This window comes from Hemicordylus capensis, chromosome 6, assembly GCF_027244095.1.
Source record: "Hemicordylus capensis ecotype Gifberg chromosome 6, rHemCap1.1.pri, whole genome shotgun sequence".
In the NCBI taxonomy this organism is placed as follows: Eukaryota; Metazoa; Chordata; class Lepidosauria; order Squamata; family Cordylidae; genus Hemicordylus; species Hemicordylus capensis.
This window is the reverse complement of record NC_069662.1, coordinates 107,417,159-107,441,424: the sequence shown is the minus strand read 5'-3', so window position 1 is coordinate 107,441,424 and position 24,266 is coordinate 107,417,159. Positions and strand designations below refer to the sequence as shown.

The 24,266-nt window shown below is 44.7% G+C and overlaps 1 protein-coding gene across 1 annotated transcript in view; it reads right to left on the bottom strand.

Annotated features, from left to right (window-relative positions):
- NEK10 (NIMA related kinase 10) overlaps nt 1–24,266 on the bottom strand; it is a 192,594-nt gene that overhangs the window by 69,206 nt on the left and 99,122 nt on the right. The window contains exon 23 of the mRNA XM_053263336.1: nt 15,672–15,747. Within this exon, the coding sequence (XP_053119311.1) occupies nt 15,672–15,747 (76 nt within the window). The remainder of the gene's footprint in view (nt 1–15,671; nt 15,748–24,266) is intronic.

Genomic DNA, 24,266 nt, shown 5'->3' with positions numbered 1-24,266 from the left:
CTGGGCGGTTCACAAGACAATAAAAACAACCAATAAAAAGATCAATACATTTCAACAATTAAAATTTAAAATGTTAAAACTATTAAAACACAATTACAACAATATCTAATTAAAATCCTGGGTGAACAAATGCATCTTGACTTTAAAAGTTTTAAAAGTTGTAAAAGTTGTAAGAGATGAGAAGGCTCTTATTTCAGCAGGAAGTGAGTTCCAAAGCCTCAGCGCAGCAATGCAGAAGGCCCGTCCTCGAGTAGCCACCAGACGAGCCAGTGGCAACTGCAGACGAACTTCTCCAGATGATCTCAATGGGCAGTGTGGTTCATAACACAGAAGGCATTCTCTTAAATATCCAGGGCCCAAGCTGTTTAGGGCTTTATAGGTTTTAACCAAAACCTTGTACTTTGCACGAAAAATTATCTGCAGCCAGTGTATATCTTTTAAGATAGAAGTGATATGGTCTCTCTGCAATAACCCAGAGACCAATCTGGCTGCTGCATTCTGGACTAACTGCAGTTTCCGGATGATGTACAAAGGTAGCCCCACATAGAGCGCATTGCAGTAGTCAAGTCTGGAGGTGACCAGCAGATGTACTACTGTTCTGAGGTCATTTATCTCAAGAAACGGACGCAGCTGGTGTATCAGCCGAAGCTGATAAAAGGCACCTCTGGCTACTGCCTAAACCTGGGACATCAGGGAGATTTTTGTGTCCAGAAGCACCCTCAGACTGCATACCTGTTCCTTCTGGGAAAGTGTGACCCCATCTAGAAAAGGCAGATCAAAATCATCTCCTGAGTTCCAACCCTGCACAATAAGTACCTCCGTCTTATCTGGATTCAGCCTCAGCCTGTTACCTCTCATCCAGCCCATCACTGCCTCCAGGCAGGCATTTAGGGAGGTTATGCTTTCTCCTGATGATGTTGACATGGAGAAAAAGATTTTAGCCCCCATTTCATTCCTTCCCTCATACAAAAGTTCAGAGGAGAAGACTAGCTAGAGATGGTACTACTATTGACCTATGCATAGCAAACTAAAGAGAACCAGTGGGCAGACTGGCTGCATTTTCTTAAAAAACGGTGCACCAATTAAATAAAATTCCCCCTCCACTGGCCTTGTGCTGAGGGGAGGGATATTTGTCCCAGCTCCCTAGCACGGCCCCAGGAAGCCCATGATTGGGCCTCAGCATCTGGAAGGGTGGGGCTAAGGCTGCCGCTCCTGTGGCTCCCCACCCCGAATGCTCAGTCTGGCGTTGGATTCCCCCACCCTCCCTTCCCTAGGAGCAGAGCGGGTCTAGAGGCTGGTCACCCTTCTGGGGGCCAAGCTGGAATTTTTTGCTCCCAGCGCATTGGCCATGTTGGGTTTTTTTTCGCCTAGTCCATTCTGCTACCCTAGCATCAATGGTTAGTTAGTTAGGTCACGGCTTGGCAGGGACAATGTGGGATGGGTGGTAAGTAGATGGGATGGAACATGGGTGAGCACCCTTGGACAGTGAAAACGTGTGACTAGTCAATCGCTCCTTTGTGGTTTGTGCGGCCCAGGGAGGATGATTCACCATGAAACCTGCTTCAGGCACTTCACATACCCTTGGGCTGCGCAGTCCGGGTAGTGCGAAGACTTAGAAGGATCCAGGCCCCCATGGGGGTTGGCCATGAACTGGAGGGAGCAGGTTTTCACCTGTTGCCTTCCTGAGCCAGGGTATGTCGCCCAAGCTAGGCATGGGGGAGGACGTGGTAGTCCGAACTTGGTCATTGCTAAGTCCTGCACTGTCTTGCAGAGGGGAGCTTAACCCTTCCCAGTCAAGCTGTTGCCCTTTTACCCACTACATTTTTGTCTGTGTCTTCTTGGGGCCAGGGTCTGGGGACAATGTACCCTTGCAGAGCAACATGCAGGGGAGAGGAATTTTTTTCAGAGCTGCAATACAGGAGAGTTAAATACTTGCAATTGGTAGATTCAAGATTTTGAACTGCAGACTGAGGGCTACAGGTACAGTAGTCCAAATTAACCTATTCACCAAATTAAAGAAGATGCATTCCGCTTCCCATTTTTTCCTTAGTTATAGGCAATGGTTCCTCATACTATGAACATTCTATTTCTAGAATGGGGCAATGTTCTGGAAGAATTTCTATTGAATGCAAGTGCCATTTTGACCCTGATGTATGCATGTACACACACCCATCACCTCTGTAGGTTTTCAAACAGCAAGGGTATATGGGAAGTGCCTGAAAATGGCATCTGCACAGTGGGCTGAATTCAGCAATAGTATACAGCATTACCACCCAATCACAAATACTATTATGCCCAGCAGTAAAGTGGCATTAACCACAAGATGTGCAGTTAACATATTAATGTTGGATATTTTAATTCAGATGGATTTTGCAAACATATTCACAGTAATCACTCTGATTTGCTTTTAAGCTTTCAAGTCACAATTCAGTCCCTCATCTTGTATTCAAGCAGAAAGATTCCCACTTCACCAGTATTCTGGTTAGGACAGATTAGTATAGCCTTTGCCAAACAAATAGTTACAGCAAGAACAAAGCCAGATTAGCTGAATATTTTTCAATTTCAATTTTCTTAAAAACAGATTGAGCCATGCTCCGTGTTTGCTCTGAAAGGATACAGCATCTGTTCCTCTTACATAGAAATCGTATTTTTATTTAACAACAAATCTTCTTGCATGCTAAACTTAATCTTAAAAGGAATTTGGCAGCTGAATAAAATTCTTAGCAGCACAGAAGATAATTTAATCTTCCAAGCATTTTGTTATAATGTTCACATTTATTAAAATGACTTGGAAACACAATAAGTTGTATGTAAGAGATAAAAAGAAGAAAAGGAGTTGATCTACTTGGAAAGCTGTCATAATTCTATTTATAGAACAGCCCTTTTTAAGTGATCCATTTCCACTAAAACCTTCAGATTCTTTATGTGTAAATCTTCATTACTAATTTTATTCTGTTACTATTTTATTACAATATTTACTTAAGCTGAATTTTAATAAGGATGTGCAGACAGATCCCCTCCAAAAGCTGAATCCTGATGAGCTGACTGATGATAGTCTACCTGCTTTCCGACTGTCTTACAAGAGATGTCCAGCAATACAGGATTAGCTTATGCAAATCTAAGTTTTCAGTGGATGATCAACAGGCCATAATAGATGAATACAGTTTGAGTGATATATGCATAATTTAGTGAGGTAAAAAATGTTGAAGGCTCAAAGAAGAGTTCAGATAGAACGCGTTGCTGCAGAGTTCAACCTGTCAAAAAAGGACCTCCTATCAGGTTGTATCCTTTGGGATTTAGAAACTAAGAATGTACAGTCTTGAGAACCACACTCATATTGGGCACCATGATTTTTAAAGGCCCTCTTAACTATGGTCTCCCATAGCTAGACCATGCAATGTTGGGCATCCAACTTCCTCCAACTTTTCTTCCCATGTTACTTCTCTCTTAGCCCTTGTTCTTCCTTCAGTGTTGCTGTTTCTCTTGTCATCAGGACTTGATCTGATTGTTCTGTGTTCTCATTACTTTCACCCTTCCCCTGTCTTAAAACAACACTTTCCTTTGCAACCTTTGCTCTGGTTCTCATGCCCATAGTTAAATCATGTGCTCTTTCTGACCTTATATTATTTTTGAATGTATTCATTGTTGCTCAGTGGCTCTATCTTTCACTAAATAAGTCTATTACTCTAAGCTTACTCATTCCTATTCTTCTTTCCCTTTGCATCTTTTCTAGATTTTTAATTGCCTTCTCCACCCATCTTCTTGACTATGTCTTCTCCTTTCTCTCCAGGCTCTGCCAATTCTTTGTGGATACATTTTTTACTAGCCTGGTTTCTTTTTCTCCTCTATATTTAACCACTTTTCTGGTCGATTTTCTTCTCTATTATTTTCTTCATTTACTCCTTTTTCTTTGATTAAACATTTCTCTCTCCCCTGATCTCATTCTAAAACAGTGACCTGCATAGTATGATCCTCTTTCAAATGGAGTTCCTTGAGGCTCTGTATCAAGAGGGCCCTGAGAGAGCGCCTTCTTTGGTATGATCCCCACCACACATTATGGTTATCTGAGGAGGTCCATCTTCAGTTGCTACCAACATGTCTGGTGGCAACTCAGAGATGGGCCTTCTCTGTGGCTGCTCCTGGGCTGTGGAATGCACTCCCGGCAGAAATCCGCAATCTGAGTTCATTATTGGCCTTTAGGAGAGCCCGTAAGACCTATCTGTTTGGCCTGGCCTTCCAGGGTTTTTAAACTATTTTTAAACCGTAAAGGTTTGGCCTGGTTTTCCAGGGTTTTAAAAACTGTTTTAATTTTTTTTAATAAAGGTTTTATGTTGTTTTTACAGTTTTTGATTTTAACAATTTATTTTAGTGTTGTTTTAATGTAAACCGCCCTGAGCCATTTTTGGAAGGGCGGTATAGAAATCAATCAATCAATCAATCAATCAAATAAATAACCCCTCTTTTCTTTAATTCCTTCCTCTGGTCTTCTTATACAATCTTAACATGCATTATCTGTTCCAGCAATCTGCCACTCTACTTTTTCCTTCTGACCACATATTTTCTTTCTAATCTATCTGATTGTCTTGCTACCATTTTTGACTGCAAAGCTGCAAATATTCCCAACAATAAAGTCTAAAACTTGTTTAAAAAGTTAGAAGAAAGATTAAAAAGTTAACTTCCTAATAAAGTTTGAAGATTTTGAAATAAAAGAGGAACAAAGGCAGACTATTAAAGTCACAAAATATAGCTGCAAAGAATAATCACAGGAAGAGAAAAACATTAAAATATATCTCAGAAAAAAGGCTTTTTCCCCTGAGTAGGAGATCCTCAGGATGGGTAGTGAACTGAACATGTTCGAGACAGACTTGTTTGTGGGCACAGCCTCCTCCGTCCTAACCCGTTCCAGTTCTGTCTTGCTCGGGATAGGACGTTTTAGGAGAGAGCTCATGCAGTTAAGCCTTTTCTTCAGTTTGTTTTATTTATTCTCCTTAATGACCAGCCTCTGGCTATTGAGGGAAACAGGAGTCACAACTCTTTGGTCTGTACCTGCCTGGTGGTTTCCCTCCCCCTCCCCCGTTCCTCTCCGCTTTGCTCTGCAAGGGTGGGGAAGGGAGCTGCCTCTATTTGGAGCCAACAAACAAACAAACAAACAATCAGATAAGATTTCCTACTCAAGTTAATCCCTTTAGCTTGCATTCAGCTTGATTGGCTACTTACTAAAGTATTTGCATTTGTTTGGAGGGGTCCTGGTCTCTCAGAGGAACTCTCTCAGGGCTCAGCTTGGAGGCTCAGGCTTCTCAGCTGCGCACATGTTCTCTCAGCTCTTGTTGTTGCCGTGCCTTAGTCCAGCATGACTGCTTCAGCTTCCCCCTCGACTGCAGCCTTGGCTCAGACGATGGGGACAGGGACCTTGGGGCGGCACTTAGCCAAAGCCCCCAAGAGGTGCAGGCGCAGTGGACGCCAAGAAATAGAGGCGCCAGCCTGAGTGAGGCCTTCCAGCGTCTGAAAGGGCACAATGTACTTTTAAGGGAGCGTCTGTTGATTCAGGTGGCCAGCTGGAAATCAAAAGTGAAAGCAACCAAATGGCGCCAAGTGGAAGGCTGAATCAAACAAGTGCCTTCACTTTGAGGGAGACGACCAGAGCCCGGTGGGCACTATCCTGGCGTCTCATCCTCCGGCCATTGGGGCCTCAGCGTTTGAGGGGGAACCGGATGGTCCGCGCATTCCCTCCACGCTGCATGATGGATTGCTCACATGCTTCCCGCACAGCCTCAGCAGTCACCGCTGTAAGTAAAGACCTTTTCTCACCCAGGATTCTCAATGGCTGCGTGAGTTTTTTCGGAGCAGTGGGAGGAAAGTGGTCTTGTGGCAGCAGGCATGATTCCCCCCCCTTTGCTAAGCAGGGTCCACCCTGGTTTGCATTTGAATGGGAGATTGAGCGCTGAAAAATATAAAAGTTTTCCATTGAGCCACCTACAGCCTCGCTTGCTACTCCCCTGGCATGGACCTTACCAGTTCTGCGGGGGCCTCACCCCTTACACGCAGGGACACGCGTGACTCCCAAGTTGTTTCCACCCTCGCCTGAACCCAGCCCAGGGCTCAGGGGTTTTTTCCTCTGTATGAGCGTGGTTGGTGTATGCCCAGATTTTTTGCCATGCAAAACCAAGAGAAGGCGCAGGGATTCTTTCCCCTCTTCTTCCCACCCTCGCTGGTGGGACAGGAGTTGTTAACACCCCATGCTCCCCAGTGGAGCCAGTGTGGTGTAGTGGTTAGAGTGCTGGACTAGGACCGGGGAGACCCAGATGTCCGCCTGTGTCTATTTTTGCTTCCTTGACTTGGGTCTGGAGCAACTGACAAGAGGGAGCCTGTCAGAGGGAACAGGGTCCGTTTGCAACAATGTTAATGGAACTGCAGCTACAGGGGGCTCCTGCAGAATTTCCTGCCTAAAAAATTCCCTTAACCACTGTGTGGCTCTAGGAGAGAACGGATCTTATTTTACGGAGGAACTTGCAGAAGGAGGATCTGCTCTGTGCAAGTTCTCCTGTGCAGTGCTCCCAGGAGGTGAAGTAGTTCGTGGAACAGCCCCTAATAGACTCTAGCTGGGTGACTCTGGGCCAGTCACTTCTCTCTCGGCCTGGCCTACTTCACAGGGTTGTTGTGAGAGAGAAATTTAAGTATGTAGTACACCGCTCTGGGCTCCTTGGAGGAAGAGCAAGATATAAATGTAATAATAATAATAATAATAATAATAATAATAATGCGGCCTTCCGGTCTCACACCAGGTCAACTTGCACCATTCCCCTTTTCCCCTCCCCGCAGTCAACCCAAGTGGTGCAGCAGGGAAATGCTTGATTAACAAGCAGAAGGGTGCCAGCTCGAATCCCCGCGGGTAGCTATACAGGTACCAGAGATTTACGAAGAGCCTGAAAGGCATCACCTCGTACCCTCCCCTTCCCCAAAGACCGGGGAGGCCTACAGCCCAGTTACCACCTGACCATCAGTCAGAAAAAGGGGCTCCTTGCAATCTCTGCCTCTGGACCCTACTGGGCCATTGGAGCCAGACAAGGAGGAAGGGGAATTATCAGGGGGGGATGTGTTGCCGCCCATTTCTAACTCTGCCAGACCTTTTTCCTCAGCAGAACTCGGAAGGTTTTACTGTCTAAGGCACAGTGCACAATCAGTGCTGTCTCCCCGTTGGAAACTGCAGAGCCGTCTTCGCCCCTTGACTAACAAGTTTTCCTTGCAGCTGATTCGGTAACATCCACAGTTACGCTCCCCCCTCTATTTCACAGGGTGATGTGTGCAGAGTGGCAGTGCCCGGCCTCGGCCAAACCGATGGTTGACCTCCCCAAGAAACATTTCCAGTCCCAGGGGACCCCTCAAAACCATTGGCCATGCCTAAGGTTGTCCCTTCCGGGGGCTCAATTGGTCTCCTACACTCATAGGACAGGGACCTCTCTAGCCCCAGGACGACAGGCGCTGATACTCCCTTCTCTTGAAGGTCTGAGACGCCTTCAGCCACATCCCTCAAGATATGCACCACCAACCCCATCTTGCTCGAGCGTTCGACTCTGGACCAAGGCACTGTTCAAGATGGTCCCTCCCGACTGACCTAAGGTTTCACCAGGGCATTAACTAAATGACCAAGACTGCTGCTCTTAGGGCCAAGTCTAGCTTAGATTGTACACAGTCGAGCCATAGCGGTGGGCGTGGCTGTATACAGGTCATCTTGGCTTAATACCTGAAATGCTGGCGATAATTCTAAGTTTCCTTTGATTACTGCTCCATTTGTGGGAGCTACCCCTTTTGGTCCCACTTAGACCCAGTTTTGGGTCAAAACATGGGATAAGAGTAGGCTATGCCTTCTCCACACAGAGAGCCCAATGGGTCCCCTGTAGTTGGTCCGGTTCCCTTTCACCCTTACAGACAACACTACTTCACACCGATTCCAGCGGTTCAACTCTCTGCCGGGAGGCTGAGTGCGCGAACTTAGTGGCCAAGGGCCACAAAGATGCTTTTCTGTCAGAAGGTTCAGATTTCATAATAATGTACTATATAGGAAAGTATAACAGGATGGTATCGGAGTTCTAAACTTAATGGCCTACTATGAAGCCTCACATCTTAGGGATATTTTGTGGTTAATAGTAGACCTGGAAAAGTTCTGGGTGAAGATGAAGGTTCCTGAGGAACATCTTGGTAATTTCAACAACCAGTTATTGATATTTGAATTTATTAAGAGTTCTAAATCTGTTACAGATCCACCTTAAGTACCACCTTTAAGATCTGGGGGATTTGGCATAAAATTTTTGCCCTCCCATATTTCCCCTTGTTAACCACTTGTAGTCATCCCAAATTTCCAACTTTTGACTCTCCCTCCCAATTACTTGATGTCTGGGAGGTGTCACACAATAGATTAAAGGATTTTTATTATTTCTATACGCCAATTGATTAGAACCATTTTGGGAGAAGTTTATGAATAAGCATTGCTTAAATTTTCTTCAGTTTCACTCCTCTATTTTACATCCTGATACAGTTAAGCAAGCTAATAGGAGTTTGACTATGTTTGTGGAATTAATATTAAAGGCTTCAGAAGACTCTAAGGGCCTGATTTCTAGATTATAGGAGATTTTAATAAGTCAGTCATCTTATCCATTAACTGGCCTTAAGTTGGCTTGGGAAAATGACCTACAGCAAACTATTAGCGACTTACTATGGAAAGGAATACCAAAATGGAAGCTGGTGTTTTCCACCTCTTCCTGAATTAGAGAGTATTTTGTTAAGCTCTCTCTCAGGTAGTATTTGACCCCTTCTAGAGCAGCCCACATCAATTAGAGTTGGTCCCCATTATGTTGGAATGGCTGTTGTGATAGGGGTACATACTTCCATTTATGCTGGTCTTGTTCTGCTTTTGGACAGAGTTGCCTCTATTACATATATTTTCAGAAGTTAGTTTGACATTATCATCTAAGGATCTTATAGTTTTTATGTTAACTGAGGCTGGATTTTCCATTGCACTACGTTGGAAGCATCAAAATATGTCGTTGACTTCTTGGTACCAGTCTTTGTGGCACATTACCATATCTGGGAAAAATTGACTCATATTATTCGTCTTCGAACAGATCAAGCTAATTCTCCTGATTTTCCTTTATGATCTGGTCAGTTTTATTCTGTTCACAAATCAAGATAATTTTAGTTATTCTCCTCCATCAAATTATTTACATATCTGGAAGGATGGTTAATGATGTTTTCATGTATCGGTCTTACTATTATGTGTATGTACTGTCTGAAAGAAAGAAAGAAAGAAAGAAAGAAAGAAAGAAAGAAAGAAAGAAAGAAAGAAAGAAAGAAAGAAAGATACTACAGGTCTAGGACACCATTCCGGCTTCAGACACCAATCAACCAATTGAATATATCAAGCCTCCTGGCTCGCCTTCCGCAGAGGGTTGATCTCACAAAGAGAGATCCACTCCCCACAGGGGTGCCTGAGACCTTTCTCCAGGCCAGCCTAGACCTTCCTCTGCAACCAAGCACCCTGAGGCACCATACCTCCTCACTGGCCTTGGTTTTGCCATTTTTTCTTCCACTGACTTGGGCCAACCGAACCTGCGCCCACTCTCATACAAATTCCTGGGGGAGTGACACACCTGTCTCCTCTCTAGTCAGGCGTTCTTTGCCTGGAACTTCAACTGAGTTCCTAAACGCTCTCACGAAGGACTCCTTTGAGCCCATTGCTACCAGTCCACTGAAGCTCTTGTCTTATAAGGCCCTCTTCCTGGTAGCTATTACCTTGGCTCAAGGGTTTCTGAGCTAGGTACCCTCTTGACACAGAAGGTATATTGCACCTTCCAGCTAGATGCAGTGCATCATGGCCTGAACACCACCTCCCTCCCAAAATGTTAATTCTCACTTTCGTAGATCCAGAGTTGACATTCTTCCTTCATTCTGCCTTTCCCCTGTCCAGCCAGGGGAATGATTGTAGCACAAGCCTGATGGGCCCAGGGCTTGGTGTTCATCGCACCAGACACATTCACAAGTCCAACACCCTCCTTGTCTTTTTCCGTCTCTCCTCTTTGGGGAACAGAGTTTCTAAAGGCACCTCGACTGGCAGGATCGGATCATGCATTCGCCTGGCCTACTCTGATCTCAACACTCGGTTCATGGCGCGATCGACCAGAAGCACAGCTACCTTTGTGGCCTTTTTTCAGCCCATCCCACTATCAGGGATCTGCAGGGCAGCAGCCACCTGGCCTTCCGCTGCTCCGTTCCCCTAGGCACTATAAGGTTCTGACCACTCAGCGGCACAGGCAGCCTTGGAGCGCACGGTGCTTTGACAAGGGGTTTGAATACATCCTTCCCATCCCAGGGACTAGTGTCTTCAGCTTGGGTACATCCCATCCTGAGGATCTCCTACTCAGGGGAAAAAGGAACATTGGTCTTACCATGAAGGGTTCTTTTTCCCTGTAGTAGGAGATCCTCAGCCCCATCCGGATGTATTTTTGGGAGGTAGAGATGCACAGATGGTTAACGGGGCCAACTGGAGGATGGGCCTGATCGGGGACGAAGGCAGCCCCTCAGGAGTAGACTCCTAGGCTGTTTTTTGCACTTGTCTATCTTATTCTCTAACCTCTCTTCCGAGTTCTTCCCACTTTCTTCTTTACCTACAGCTTACAGAATACTTACACAGAGCTCTCTCCACTCGACATACCACCTCGCTCAACAGCCCTGGAACTGGGGTTAGGACGGAGGAGGCTACGCCCACAAACAAGTCATGTGGTCCAGTTCTGTCTCAAGCATGCTCAGTTCACTACCCATCCTGAGGATCTCCTACTACAGGGAAAAAGAACCCTTCACGGTAAGACCAATGTTCCTTTTTACTAGCTGATGAAATGCATAAGCTTATGGAACAAGGTGGGCTTCTTTAAGTGAGGCAATCCAAGATGGATGCCAAGAACTAGAGCAGCGCTGCCCAGTTTCTGGGCTTTCCTCCCTCTTCCCTCAGCTACCCATGATGCAATTTTACAAGTTCTTGTGCATCCTACATTACTACGTTGTCTCTCCCATAGTGAATTCTCATAATTCCCATTTCCCTCTCTTTGAGCATCTGTGTTCATGATGCCTGGACCCTCCTGCTGGTCTTAGGTCTTAGCACCTTCACTTTGAGATATCTTTCTCACACTGTGGCAAGCCCCACCATTCTTCCAGCAATATTCCTCTTTGGCCTTAGTACACAGGCTCCAGAGAAATGGAGACATTAAGTGATTTGCACAAAGAAAAACAAATCTGTGTATGCTAATTGAAGTAAATGAACTTGTGCTCCAACTGTATTTCTCTTTTAACTAAAGCAATCAAGGACCTTTAAGAGAAACTAATAATCTAAAGATCACATCTTAACATGCTTTCTCTGTGTGATTTTCTTTGATCAAATAAAGAGAATAAAGCTTATTTTAAGGGGACCTTCTAGAGTTACTAGGCATCAAGTTTCCTTCCCCAGCTCAGCTGATCACCATCACAAATGTTATGTTCTATTCCTATCACAGTAGACTGCACAAAATGGCTCCATCATGACGTCTTGCTATCAGTTAATCATTTCATAAATTCTGAAGAGCTCAGTCTGGATCAAATATCTATTTGGAGCCTATCAAAAGCTAAAAATGATATTTAGTATTATGCTGCCTTTTTCAATTATTCCAGTCTAGTAACTAGAATGGAGCCACATCTTTGTGAATTATGATATTCATGACAAAATTTCCATGATCAATGGAGAAACATTTGTCAAACAGCAAGCAAGCTGCATGACAGTCAGAACTGCTTGTTGTTGAAATCCTGGATGCTAATTACAGCTCAGCAAGAGCTATACACAAACCCCACAAAGGATGGTTTTTAAGGCTCTATGGAACTGAGCAATTCTTGAGCTATTGGTCCACAGGGCATATAGACCAAGGAAACTACCAAACCCAAGTGCATAGCTATAAGGGCAGTGTGGCTGCACATGGGCACCTGCTGCACCCTCTTGCTACCTATGCTGGCATGATATGGTCTACTGATATCACCATGCTGGCACCTGTTCTCACTGGGATAGGGCAGTGTGCTTGTGTCCATGCAATGATGTCATTAGACTGCATCGTGGCCCAGCAAAGGGAAGCAGGCCAGAGATTGTGGGTGGGCAACCAGGCAGCAGGGGCTACGAAGGCAGGGGGTGGCAGGGGTTACTTCATCTGTCTCTCCAGAGCCATGCTCAATGTCGCTACACCACTGCCCAAGCCTTAGAGCAAGGAAAGTGTGCACTCTATGTGTTTGTCTGGCTAAGCTTGAGGAGATTCTCCAGACCTACATTTCTTGGCCAAGCACTCAAGTAGGCCACAGTGAGGTGGTCCAGTTAAGGTTCAGGCTGGCAAGGAACAGAGGCAGTAAATGCAGTCAAGAATTAGCAAAGGTTGAATACCAGATCACTTGAGGCTGAGTGCCAGAACAGAAAACCAGAGATAGGAAGTGTGACTGAGAATGGGCCAAGGTCAAGCACCAGGTGAGACAATGCAGAAGGCCAGAAGTAGAAGATACAGTCAGAGCCAGACTCATGGTCAGCTACCTAAGCAAGTGAGGTGAAGCAAGTCAGGATGAGTCAAATTTGCATACCTACTACTTTTATCTATTGTGCTGCATTTTTGTGATGACTGAAATAAAGATTCCACTCCATACCTACTTGAGGTAAAAAAATTGCTCAGACTGCCAGGCTGGCATGGAGGCAGAAGTATTTTAGCGCCTTCCTCAGTGGGCCATGGGCTGACTATATCCAGGGTAGAGATCAGCCCAGCATTGCAAACCAGAGTGCCCTGGCTCCATGGAGGTCTAACTTGCACAGACTGGTTACTGGAAGTCCCAGTCAAACACACATACACCTCAGTGTCTTACATATCTACACACCCTGTGGGATAGCTTTTCCCTGGAGCCATACAAATCAGTCTTTAAGGGTTTTTACGCACTTCCTTCTAGCATCTGGGACCTGAAAACAACAAAACTCCAAGGGAGCAGTTAAAAGTACATTTTAAAAAACAACAACCCACCAGAGATGCTTTTCAGTAATAACAAAATGAAAAATGAAACCAAAAAGATCCAGTCAGCTCTGCAACTGCTTGTGCGGCCTTTGCCACAAATTATGCTGCAAGCTGACACTTGAATTGAGCTTCCCTGTTGCTTCGTATAACTAATTATTCTTGAAATGTCACCAAATACTGCATTTCATATGACAAGAAAAAGGCTACAATTATCTAATTGTCATCATCTCATGTTCATACTTACAACATGAGCTGTTTATATACGCTCAAATATTCAAGATGGATGAAATTCTAAGTGATGCACACAGGCAAGTGTTACCACCACACAGTATGATATTCAAGGATCTCTCCAAGCAAGCTGCCTGCAGTAGGAACAGGAATGATGTGTGGAAGAGCCACTTGTACAAAGAGCCACTCATCTCTAGCTTCGTCATGGATTCAAGATTTAAACAGCCACAGCCTAAGAGCTATGTTAGCATAACCAAAATTATTTATTTTAAAGGTTTGCCCTATATTTGAGATCATAGCTTTATGAAACAGGACATATAAAATTCAGCCTATGCAAGACCCAGAAGGTGGCTACAGAAAATAGAAACAATTTAATATGTGTGATGGCACTCATGAACAGCAAACCAATGTATTTCTAAGTTCTATTGTCAATACAAGTCAAATACAGAGATTTCCTCCAGTTCATAACAGGATGCATATATAAATTTTTTTTTAATTGTTGTGTTTTAAATCTCTTGTTTTTGTTTTTAACTAATGTTTTAATGTTGTTTTTATTTTATTTTAAACTGCCCAGAGACGTAGGTTTTGGGTGGTATAAAAATATGTAAAATAAAAATAAATAAAAATATATCAAGAACGGTGACAAGAAAACTAGTAATCTGATTTTTGGCAGACATAAGGGAATGAGGCCACACTGCTACCTATACATGTAATAAGGAATTTATTTTTCTCCCTGGATTCATTTATTGTTATCAAATTCTTAGAATCTAAGCTATTATTATCAAACAGAAAAATCTGTTTTCTTTTTATATATATTTAATACATTTGCAATATCAATCTGTGTTCTCTGCTTTTTTGCCTCTTTCTCTATTCTAAATCCTTTCAACAAAATAGCAATACTAAATAGAAAAGGGAGAAAGGAAAGGAGGAATTGAAGCACACACATGCACACAGACATAGGAACATAAGAACACAAGGTTTAGGCGGAGGCGGTGCGTGCAGCAAAAAAACAAATCTGCAGGTTCCCGTCGGGCAGAGCTGTCCCGTGTTGTGAGGAGTCTGATTCGGGCTCCTTCCAATTCAGACCAATCCCCGGGGACTTTGTTCTGCTGTGATGCTTTTAATGGGTTCTTTGCGGACAAAATCTCCTGTATTCGGGCCGACTTGGACTCCACTGTTTCTGCAGAGTCTATTAAGGTGGTGTCCAGCAATCCCTCTTGCAGTATTAGATTGGATCAGTTTCAATCTGTGATGCCTGATGATGTGGACAAGCTGCTTGGAGTGGTGCGGCCTACCAATTGTTCTCTGGGTCCTTGCCTGACTTGGCTGCTTTTGGCTGGTGGCCACATGGGGACGGGCCTTCTCAGTTGCTGCCCTGAGACTGTGGAATGCGCTCTCTACTGAAATACAATCCTCCACATCTCTGACAATTTTTTAAAAGTACTTGAAAACCCACTTCTTCAGCCAAGCCTTTTCAGCTTTTTAAATTTTTAAGTTTTAATCTTAGTTTAAGTTTAGATTGCCTGCAGTGTTTTAAGATTTTTGTGTATGTTTTAACTTGTTTTATGTTATGGTTAACCACCCAGAGATGAAAGTTTGGGGCAGTGTACAAATTTGACAGACAAACAAACAAATAAATATTGCATAGAAAATGTAAGAACTGAATCTATACCACTAACAAATGACATAAACTATAAATTTTGGGTTCAATTCATTGGGCAGTGTTGATATAAAACTGCCATTCATTTCAGGGAGATTTGTAAAGCTTCCATCCAGACTTTGAATAAGTGGTGGCAGCTATGGTACACATAGAGGTCTTTGGATATCCTTAGGACCCTTAAGATATTACTTTTATTGAAATTCTGTAATTAACAAGGTAATTGATATGAGCAACCGAAGTCTAACATTGTGACAGCCCAATCTTTGCTTTCCACAGCAATATTAAAACTTCCAATACATAAACAAAAAGCTCTTGTACTTTGAAGAAAAGATGCCCCTTCAGATATTAGTCTGAAGCCTCGTCGTACCCATAAGTGATAGGGCAAAGTGGGAGAAGTCCCACCCCTGCTGCGTCACTCATTCCCACATCCTGTTGCACACAGGTACTTGCTTGAAGCAAGAAGAGCCCTCTCTGTGATGGGACCCGTGATTGAGAGGGTGGATCAATCCACCCTCACAATCATGGGTCTTCCCGCTGTCACAGAGAGGGCTTTTCCAACCTCAGACAAACCCTGCCGTATCTGTGAGCAATGGGGTGCGGAGATGAATGATGCAGTGGAGGTGGGACTTCCTCCCCTTTGCCCCGCTGCTCACGGGTACAGCGAGCCTTCAGACTAATGTCTGGAGAAGCCTAAGGTGCACCCCTAAACTTTAAAATAAATGTTTTCTTACCAGGAGTAGAGAATAGTTCCAACAACTGACGTGAGCTTGCTATTTTCCTGTTTTTGTTTTGCAAGACCGAAATCAGCTGTAATAATGAAAAAAATGGAAGTTAATTTTCCTATAAAAGCTTCAATTGTTAATTAGTTTACTGCTGACATTCTTAAAATATCATTGAAACTGTTGGTTTTTCAGATTTTTTTACACTACCAATGAATGTACTATAATGCAATTTGCTCATCATTCACAACTGCCTTTTACAAAATATATTTCAGTGACATCTACCCATTTTAAGGCAATAGCCCATCAAAAGACCGATATAATGCCTACACAATTTGTTCATCCATATGCTCTACTGCGGCCAGCATGGAAATGAAATACACATTTTACATATACTGTATATCAAAATCAATTTATGAAGATTGGAATTGAACAGTTGCCAAGACTAATAACATACTAACCATGGAAACACTTACTTCAGCAACTTTGACTTTAATCTAAACTGTATCAGCTACTGTTCTTGGCAGTGACTGAAAATTCCTTGAAGCCAAATCCTAGAGTAATAGAGCAAGTGTGATCTTTGAAAAGGTCACTTTAAAATCTTTTAATTGTCAACAGACTATTATGTTTCAACTCTTACCTCAGGGCAAAGTATTAAATTAGATCTGTCATGAAAGGGAGAGAGACTGAGAAGCCAAGAGTTGCTTCTGCCTTGCCTATAAGGAATTCCCTCCCCTTTCCCCCACTTGCTCCAGTGCTGGCTGCTCTAGCACTAAGGATTGAAAGAGAAGGGCATGGTTGTGCTATCTGAAGCTTATGTCTCCAGTGCCTACATCAGCACAGCAGCAGCTGAACACACCACTGCTTTGCATGCACAGAAGTATTACGGACATTTTTACATCATAATTTAGCCACAGCAGTTCACAGCTCGAAAAGATCGCATGATGGTGTCTATACTGTCAGTACTCTGGTATCATTTTAAAAACTTCCTCCAGAAAGCTCCAGATCTTGAGATGGAAGTTCATAATAACTATTACCTAAAATAGATGGCTAAAATATGAATCTGACTTATACTGAATCAGACCATTGGATCATCTGAGCATTGTCTACACCAGGCCTGCTCAAATTAGGCCCTCCAGCTGTTTTTGAACTACAGCTCCCATAATACCCAGCCACAGTGGCCAATAACCAGGAATTATGGGAATTGTAGGCCAACATCTGCAGGAGGGCCAAAGTTGAGCAGCCCTGGTCTACACCAACTGACAGGGGGTCCTGGTCTACACCAACTGACAGCAGGTTTCAGAGAGAGGTCTTTTTCCAGCCCTACCAGAAGATATCAGGGCTTGAACCTGGAACCGTCTGCATGCAAATGATGTGTTCCACCATTACTAGTCTTTTCCTTCGGTTTTCAAAGCACTTACTTATATGCAGTATATAAATATTTGTAGTATTTGTATATATGAATCCATCATCATCAGAATTTCTGAATATCTCATCCTCTCTAATAAAACGCTTGGTGTCCGTCCGTGCCTGGCCTGTTCTGGGCATGCGCTTCGCGCATGCCCAGAACAGAGCAAGGCAGCCGCGAACGCCGGCACCCGGCGGCCATGTTGGGCGCCAGAAGCGGCCACCCCGAAGAAGCCGGGTAAGTGGCGGCGGGGGACACTGGCCAAGGCGGCGGCAAAGCCGACGCCTCGGCCAGAGGACGCAGCGCGGCGGAGCCATGGCCGAGGCCTGGCCGCGCCGCTGCATACCCGGCTTCTTTGGGGCCACCGCTTCTGGCCGCCCAACATGGCCGCCGGACGAGGCGGCGGGGGAAGGTCGATGCGGCGGTGGGCCCGGGCACCTGTGGGCGGCGGTAGGTGGCGGGCCCGGCCAGAGCCGCGGGCAGCGGTGGATGGCGGGAGGGGGAATGGAGGCGGGGGTCCGGAGCACACAGCTCCACTAGCGCCCGTTATCCAACGGGCTTACAAACACTAGTGACATAATAAACCTCACCAGAACTGAAATCCAACAAACACTTATTGGAGCAAGTCCCACTGAAAACAACAAAATTTGCTTCTAAACAAATAAGTATGAAAAGGAAGTGTTATAGAAATGAAACCTAAGAACAAGATGACAAACCTAACTTGCCTGAAGTGGTGGTGGTGCTGTGGCAGAACTGGACATCTCCATATAGTGCCTAGGGCATTGAATGATTTTTCCAGTGAAGTCAGTTTAAACAGAAGTGACCTATTAATTAATCTGAATGCTAAAAACTTTTTAAAGGTGGGTTTGTTTGTTTGTTTGGTGTGCAAACCATGTTCAGCTTACTCAGTTCTGAAAAGCCAAAATGGCAAAGTCTAGTGCTGGACTAGAGTTCATTTTCATTTTTAATGAGACACAGAGATGGAAAATGGGAAAGGGTGCCACCTTTGGATATTTGCTGTCAGAAGCTGTCTGTGTCATGTTACATCATGGTAATGTCAACCACAGCAATCCTTAAATCAGAATTTTGGTACCAACTAGTGATCCGTTGTATGCATAACAAATGGGTTCTGCGCCTGTGCAGGGACCTCGCAGGTAGACTAGCTAGGTCCTCAAGATGCCCACTCTTCCCTGCAAGTGCTTCCATTGAAATTGGCAGTTAGGGGCGCCATTTCCTCAGTTTTCTGTAGATGATCCCTCATTGGTGTTTCTGCATTTTCTTTCCTACTGTAGTGGGGAAGGTCTGGGAGCGTTTTATGAATACAACGGATCACTTTCAGATAAAGAGTTACAGGAGAGCAACCTGGATCATGATTCATTGCATTTATAACAAATGTGATTAGCCAGCTTCTCTGTGGTGGCGGCACAGTAGGCCCTAAGCTTACGGCAACACCCTTTTTAATACACTTCTCCCAAACCCTGCCTGCTTTGCCATTTCCCTCTTCTTGCACTAGAAGGTCCGGGAGAAGTGGGAACCAGTGGTAGATCCCTTTCAACAACTTGAGTAGCGTTGTGAACCATGGTGGCCTCGGCCACCATGGCATCAGCAGTATACAAGTCACATTGTCCCTCAGTATTTGAGCCAGAACCCGATTATCGGTTGTGGTGGGAATAGATAAAGGAGACCCATGTTCCACCTGTATTGGAACGCATTGCCTAGTGATTCGTTTCCTATTCCTGCACGTGAGCAGTATTTCCAACACTTTTTGTTGGCAGCAGTCAGAAACAAATCCACTGTAGGATTCCCCCACATGTTGAAGACTGTTTGGAGACAAGTGTCTTTGATTTCCCACTCAAGGCGTTGATCTTGATAATACATCCGGCTGAGGTTGTCTGCTAATACATTGTCCACACCCCTTATGTGTATGGCCATTGGATATATTGCACGTGCTATGCACCAGTCCCATATCTGAATGCTTAGGGCGCACAGTGAATTGGACACTGTGCCCCCTTGTTTGTTGAGGTATGTGATCGCTGTCGTATTGTCCATTTGTACTTGTGCTACTGTGTTTCTGAGCATAGGCTCAAATGCCCTCAGAGCCAGAAACACCACCAGCAACTCGCAATAATTTATAAGCTGCTGGGCCTGAGGCTTGGTTCATCGCTCTTGAATCTGATGCTCCCCACAATGGGCTCTCCAATTTGTCAAGGAGGCATTGGATGTCACTCACTGTGTCGGTGTTGCTGGTTCGAACGGTACTCCCTGTAAGAAATTCCTTTCTAGTGTCCACCAATTCAGAGAGGTCAGCATTGTCTGTGGAATTGTTAGCAACATCCTTTGGCTGTCGACATTTGGACTAAAAACTGTCAGATACCAGCTCTGTAACGGTCTCATATGCAGCTGTGTATACTGTACAGTGGCTTTGCAAGATGCCATGAGGCCCATTAACCGCTGTATGTTTTCTGCAAGTTGTAAAGGATTGTGTTTGAACTGTTGAACCTGGTGTGTGATCTGCTGAAACCATAAGTATGCACTTTTTGTCTCCATGTCCAGGACCGCCCAATGAAACAAAGGCGTCACTAGATCTAGGTGTGATTTCTTCCAGTTCACAGTGATCCCTAGATCCTGCAGCAATTGTAACATAGAGATGATTTGCATTCGTAACTCTTCTTTGCTGTCACTTACTAGAAGCCAGTCATTAAGATATGGATAGACCACTATCCCCTGTGTTCGCAAGCCACCCCTACAGCCATGACCTTTGTGAAAACTCGTGGGGCTGTTGACAGGCCAAAGGGCAAGACAGCGTATTGGTATACTGCACTCCCCACTGTAAATCTGAGGTATTTGCTGTGGTTTTCCTGTATTCCTACATGGAAGTAGGCGTCCTTCAGATCTAACATTGCAGCCCACTACACCTTATATAGGAAGGGTAGTATACTCTGCAACATCATCATCCCGAACTTGCGAGCTAACACAAAACAATTTAGGCCATGAAGATCCATGATTGCCCTGAATCCTCCATCCTTCTTTGGGATTTGGAAATAACGGGAGTGAAACCTGGACAATCTTTCTGTCCACTGCACTGGTACGACTGCTTGCTTCTCCAGGAGCACTTGCACTCTTGTAGTTCCGGGGTTACTTTGGTGTACTTCAGTCCCGAGAACAGAGGCAAAGCTTTGAATTCTATTGCATAGCCAGTCTCGATAATTCTGAGTACCCATTGATCTGATGTTATGTTGTGCCATGCATGAGCATGGCTTGCCAACTTGATGGTATAGTTGGCAACTACAAAGCAGATGTTGGGTGCTTTGGCAATTGTCAGATGACGTACATGCAGTGGACTGTTGTTGCAATCAAAGAGTCTGCTTAGGATTGTCCTCGTTGGTCCTGACATTTCAATTTCTATTTCTCTGGGCAAATCCTTTGTTTTTCTGAAAGGGTTTGTACAGTCTTCTATAGTCTCTCCTGACTTGATATTTGAATGGTGTTTGGCATCCACAGCCACAATTACGTGAGGCAGATGCTGTTGCAGGTGTGGTTGCCATGAATGTCTTTGCTGTATATTTTGATTTTTTAAGGTCTCTATTGTAGAATCTGTGCTCTCATTGAAAAGGCCCTTACCATCAAATGCTAAGTTCTCAACACCCTCTTTCATATCTTGTTGCAGCACTGTGGATCTGAGCCATGCATAGTGACACATAGTCACTGCAGTGACCATGGCTCTGGACTCCATCTCAGCAAGGTGTTTAAAAGCACCAAGTTGTTGCCTAGTGACTGACATCATTTTTTCATAGAGCTCTGCAAACCTGTCTTGAAACTCCCTGGGTGACAATGAGGTTGAATCCTGCAAAAGAGTGTCCCACAGAAAATGATTGTATCAAGCCATACAGGCCACATAATTTGCAATACGTATCACCAAGCTAGAGGTAGTGTAAATTTTCCTGCCTAACACATCTAATTTCCTCCCTTCCTTGTCAGACGGTGTTGTATGGCAACGTCCCCCCTTGGATGATGATGCGCAGTCAATCACCATAGAATTTGGCACTGGGTGTTGCAGCAGGTAAGCATTTTCTTCCTCCTGAATGCAATACAAACTTTCCAGTCACTTTGATGTCGGTGTGGAGGTAAGGAGTACCTCTCAGGCTGATTTTGCTGCTTTGGTGATCACAGGGATCATCGGTAAAGATACAGGGTGTGATGTCTTAGCTGCAGCCATCATGTTATACACCTGATCCTTTAATATTTTGGTTTAATGAAAAGTCCTCATCCTTGTCAAAGTCAGCCATCTCCTGCCCCTTATTCAGTCTGTTTCGCAATGGGGTAGAAGAAGACTGCACAGGTGTCTGTGCTAGAGATAGCAGTAATTGTCTTCTTGACACTGAGGCTGTCGGTATCCAAATGATGTTCAAGGTTGTCTTCGACATCAATTCCAAAGTATTGTCCAATGCTGCATTAGATATCGAAGTCGACATCGAAGTTGTTGTGTTAGGTTCACCTGACATCAGCATTGATGGCTTCGATGCTGATAGTTTCGATATCAATGGCTTCGGCATCATAAATGCCCCTTCGGGTGTTGATGCCATCATAGGCTCAGCCGATTCCCCAACCGGGCTATAAGTCTGTACCACAGTTGGAGATGGGGTACCTTTTCCCGTTTTTTCACGGTGCTTTTTTGAGGGAGGTGCTGAAGCGTCCTCCTTTGAGTCTGATTTTCTTTTCCTTATGCCTGTGGGTGGACTTCGAGACCTCTTTTGGGCATCTGAAAACAGGCTCTACTTGCTCTGGCATGGTTTTAGACTGCAGTGAAGCAGATCTATGCAATGTTGGTTTCAAGCAGGGCACCTTGCTCGAGCGTAACCCCGACATCGAAGGATAATTTGGCCTCGGTGTCGGTGGCCGCAAAGCTTCATCATATAGCACTGCCCGAAGGCAGAGCGCTCTGTTTTTCATAGTCTGCTTGGAAAATGAGCAACATATTTTATATGAAGCCATATTATGTTGCTCACGAAGACATAGCAGACAGGAGTCATGATGGTGAGTTGATGGCAACTTTACACGGCATTCCACACATCACTTAAATGTGGTCTTTGACTCGATAGCGAATGGGATTGGGCAAGCAAGCAACCTATTGCGACCACTTCTCCCTCCTTTTTTCCTCCTTTTTCCCTCACTAAAGTTTTTCTGATTTTTATGCTCTTGTTAGAAGTCTGTTTAGCAAAAGAATGGTCAAGAAGTTCAGAGGACTTTGTCAGAACCACAAAGAAGCTAAAGAAAAACTAAAATTAAGAGGTAAGGCATAAAGCTCATTATGGCCATTTGTGACTTTGAATCTTCGCTCCTGGAAACACTAATTACATTCTTTCAAATTCTCTGTACATGCATAACCACTTGGGATACTATTCTAACTCTAGAAAGGCCACATCTACAAACCTCTTGGGATTCTATTCTAACTCTACAAAGGCCACATGTTCAGGATGACATGTTGTGTAGTGGAAGTGGTTTGAATGAACCTTTGCTGCCCTAAAATATCTACATGTTCCGCTGGCCTGGTGTGAGTTCTGGAGAAACACAGTTCTGCATGTTCGAGACAAGTTAGGTATGGTGGGAAGCCTATTGAAAAAAACCCCATGGCATTACCCATGTATTCCCCCCAAGTCCTTTGGGTAATTTCTGTAACTGCTTCAGAGGTGGCATGCCCCTGAGTACCAGTGGGTAGTTGCCCTTTTCCCCTGCTTGCGGGCTTCCCAGGTCTACCTGCTTAGCCACTTTGTGAGGCAAGATGCTAGACTGGATGAGCCTTTGGCCTGACCTAATAGGCTTTTCTTATGTTCTTAACTGTTTCCTCACCTCACTGCTTTGGGCATCCTACATCACTGCCTCCTCAGATTACACATAAAAGGGCAAAAGAGACATGTGTGCACTTGTCTCTTTTGCCCTTTTAAGTCTAATCCAAGGAGGGGTGGGTGCCCAAAGCAATGAGGTGAGGGAATAGTCTTGATTAACAGGCTATTCCCTCCAGTAGGAGAGCGGGAAAGGAAGCTGCAGCAGCCGGAGGAGGAAGCAAGAAGTTTCCCGCCTTCCAGCAGATCAGCTGCCTCTTTTCTCCTTTGGCTGGCTGGACACTGTAAGTTATCTTTTACCAGCTATGGACTGTTTTCATATTTTTGAGGTGTGTACAGGAGGAGTGCTGGCCGCTGCTAGATTTGAGTGGTTGAAATCACTCTGCATCTGTTACCTGTAAGTAGGCACATTGGAAATAATGGGGTGTAACATAATCAGGTGTAACATTCATTGCATGTTTTTTGCAGCTAGCATCCTTGCACCCACCCAACCCCAGTCTCAGATGGCAGCAGCCACCACTGGTGCAGGGTTAGCTGTGACAATATGGGCGAAAAACTCACTTTAACCATTATAAAGAAGCTACACCTGTCTTTATACTCAGAGGCTGAGAACTCTAAAAGCAGCACAGAAACACACTTGCTGATTTCTTCTGAGGGTTGGCATTGTGGGTATAAAGATACAATTTTTATAGTGGAAATATCTGAAGCCAACATAGATTTGATGATACCTGTTACACCAGCAGTTTTAAAAGGCTTTTCAGGGTTTGGCTGCTCACTTTTGTCTATAAGGGGTGTGTGTGTGTGTGTGTGTGTGTGTGTGTTTGTGTGTGTGTAAATTCATCCTTGTCAGGGGCATAGGGTGCTCACCAATGGCTGACTGCGTGGCCACTGTCAGGAAGAGGGGTAGCACTGCTCCTCCGCCATTCCCAGTCGGAGCTTCGTTCAAGCACTGTCTGGGTGCCTGGAGCAAGACAAAGAAGCAGCCAGCCAGCACTTAAAGAAAGTGTCAGCTGGGAGCACCAGGGGGCCATGCAGCCCCTCTTCCCGACAGTGGTCACGCACCACGCATATGGCATCATACACTGTCACTCACAGTCAGCACTTTGTTCAAGTATTGTTTGGGTGCTTTCTTTCTCTGCTTGATGCAGGGCGAAGACAGAAAGATATATGTGTCTGGCCATCCCTGGAGATTTGGCCAGGGGCGGGGGGGGGGGGGGCGGGGGAGTGGAGGGGAAGCCTCTGGCAGTCTCCGGAAGTGCTGAGAGGGGCAGCAGCCCAAAGATGTTTGTTCCCCAGTGCTAGCCACATGCCTGATCCATGTTTCTTATTTTCAGCAGGGTGAAAGCCTGTAGAACTACC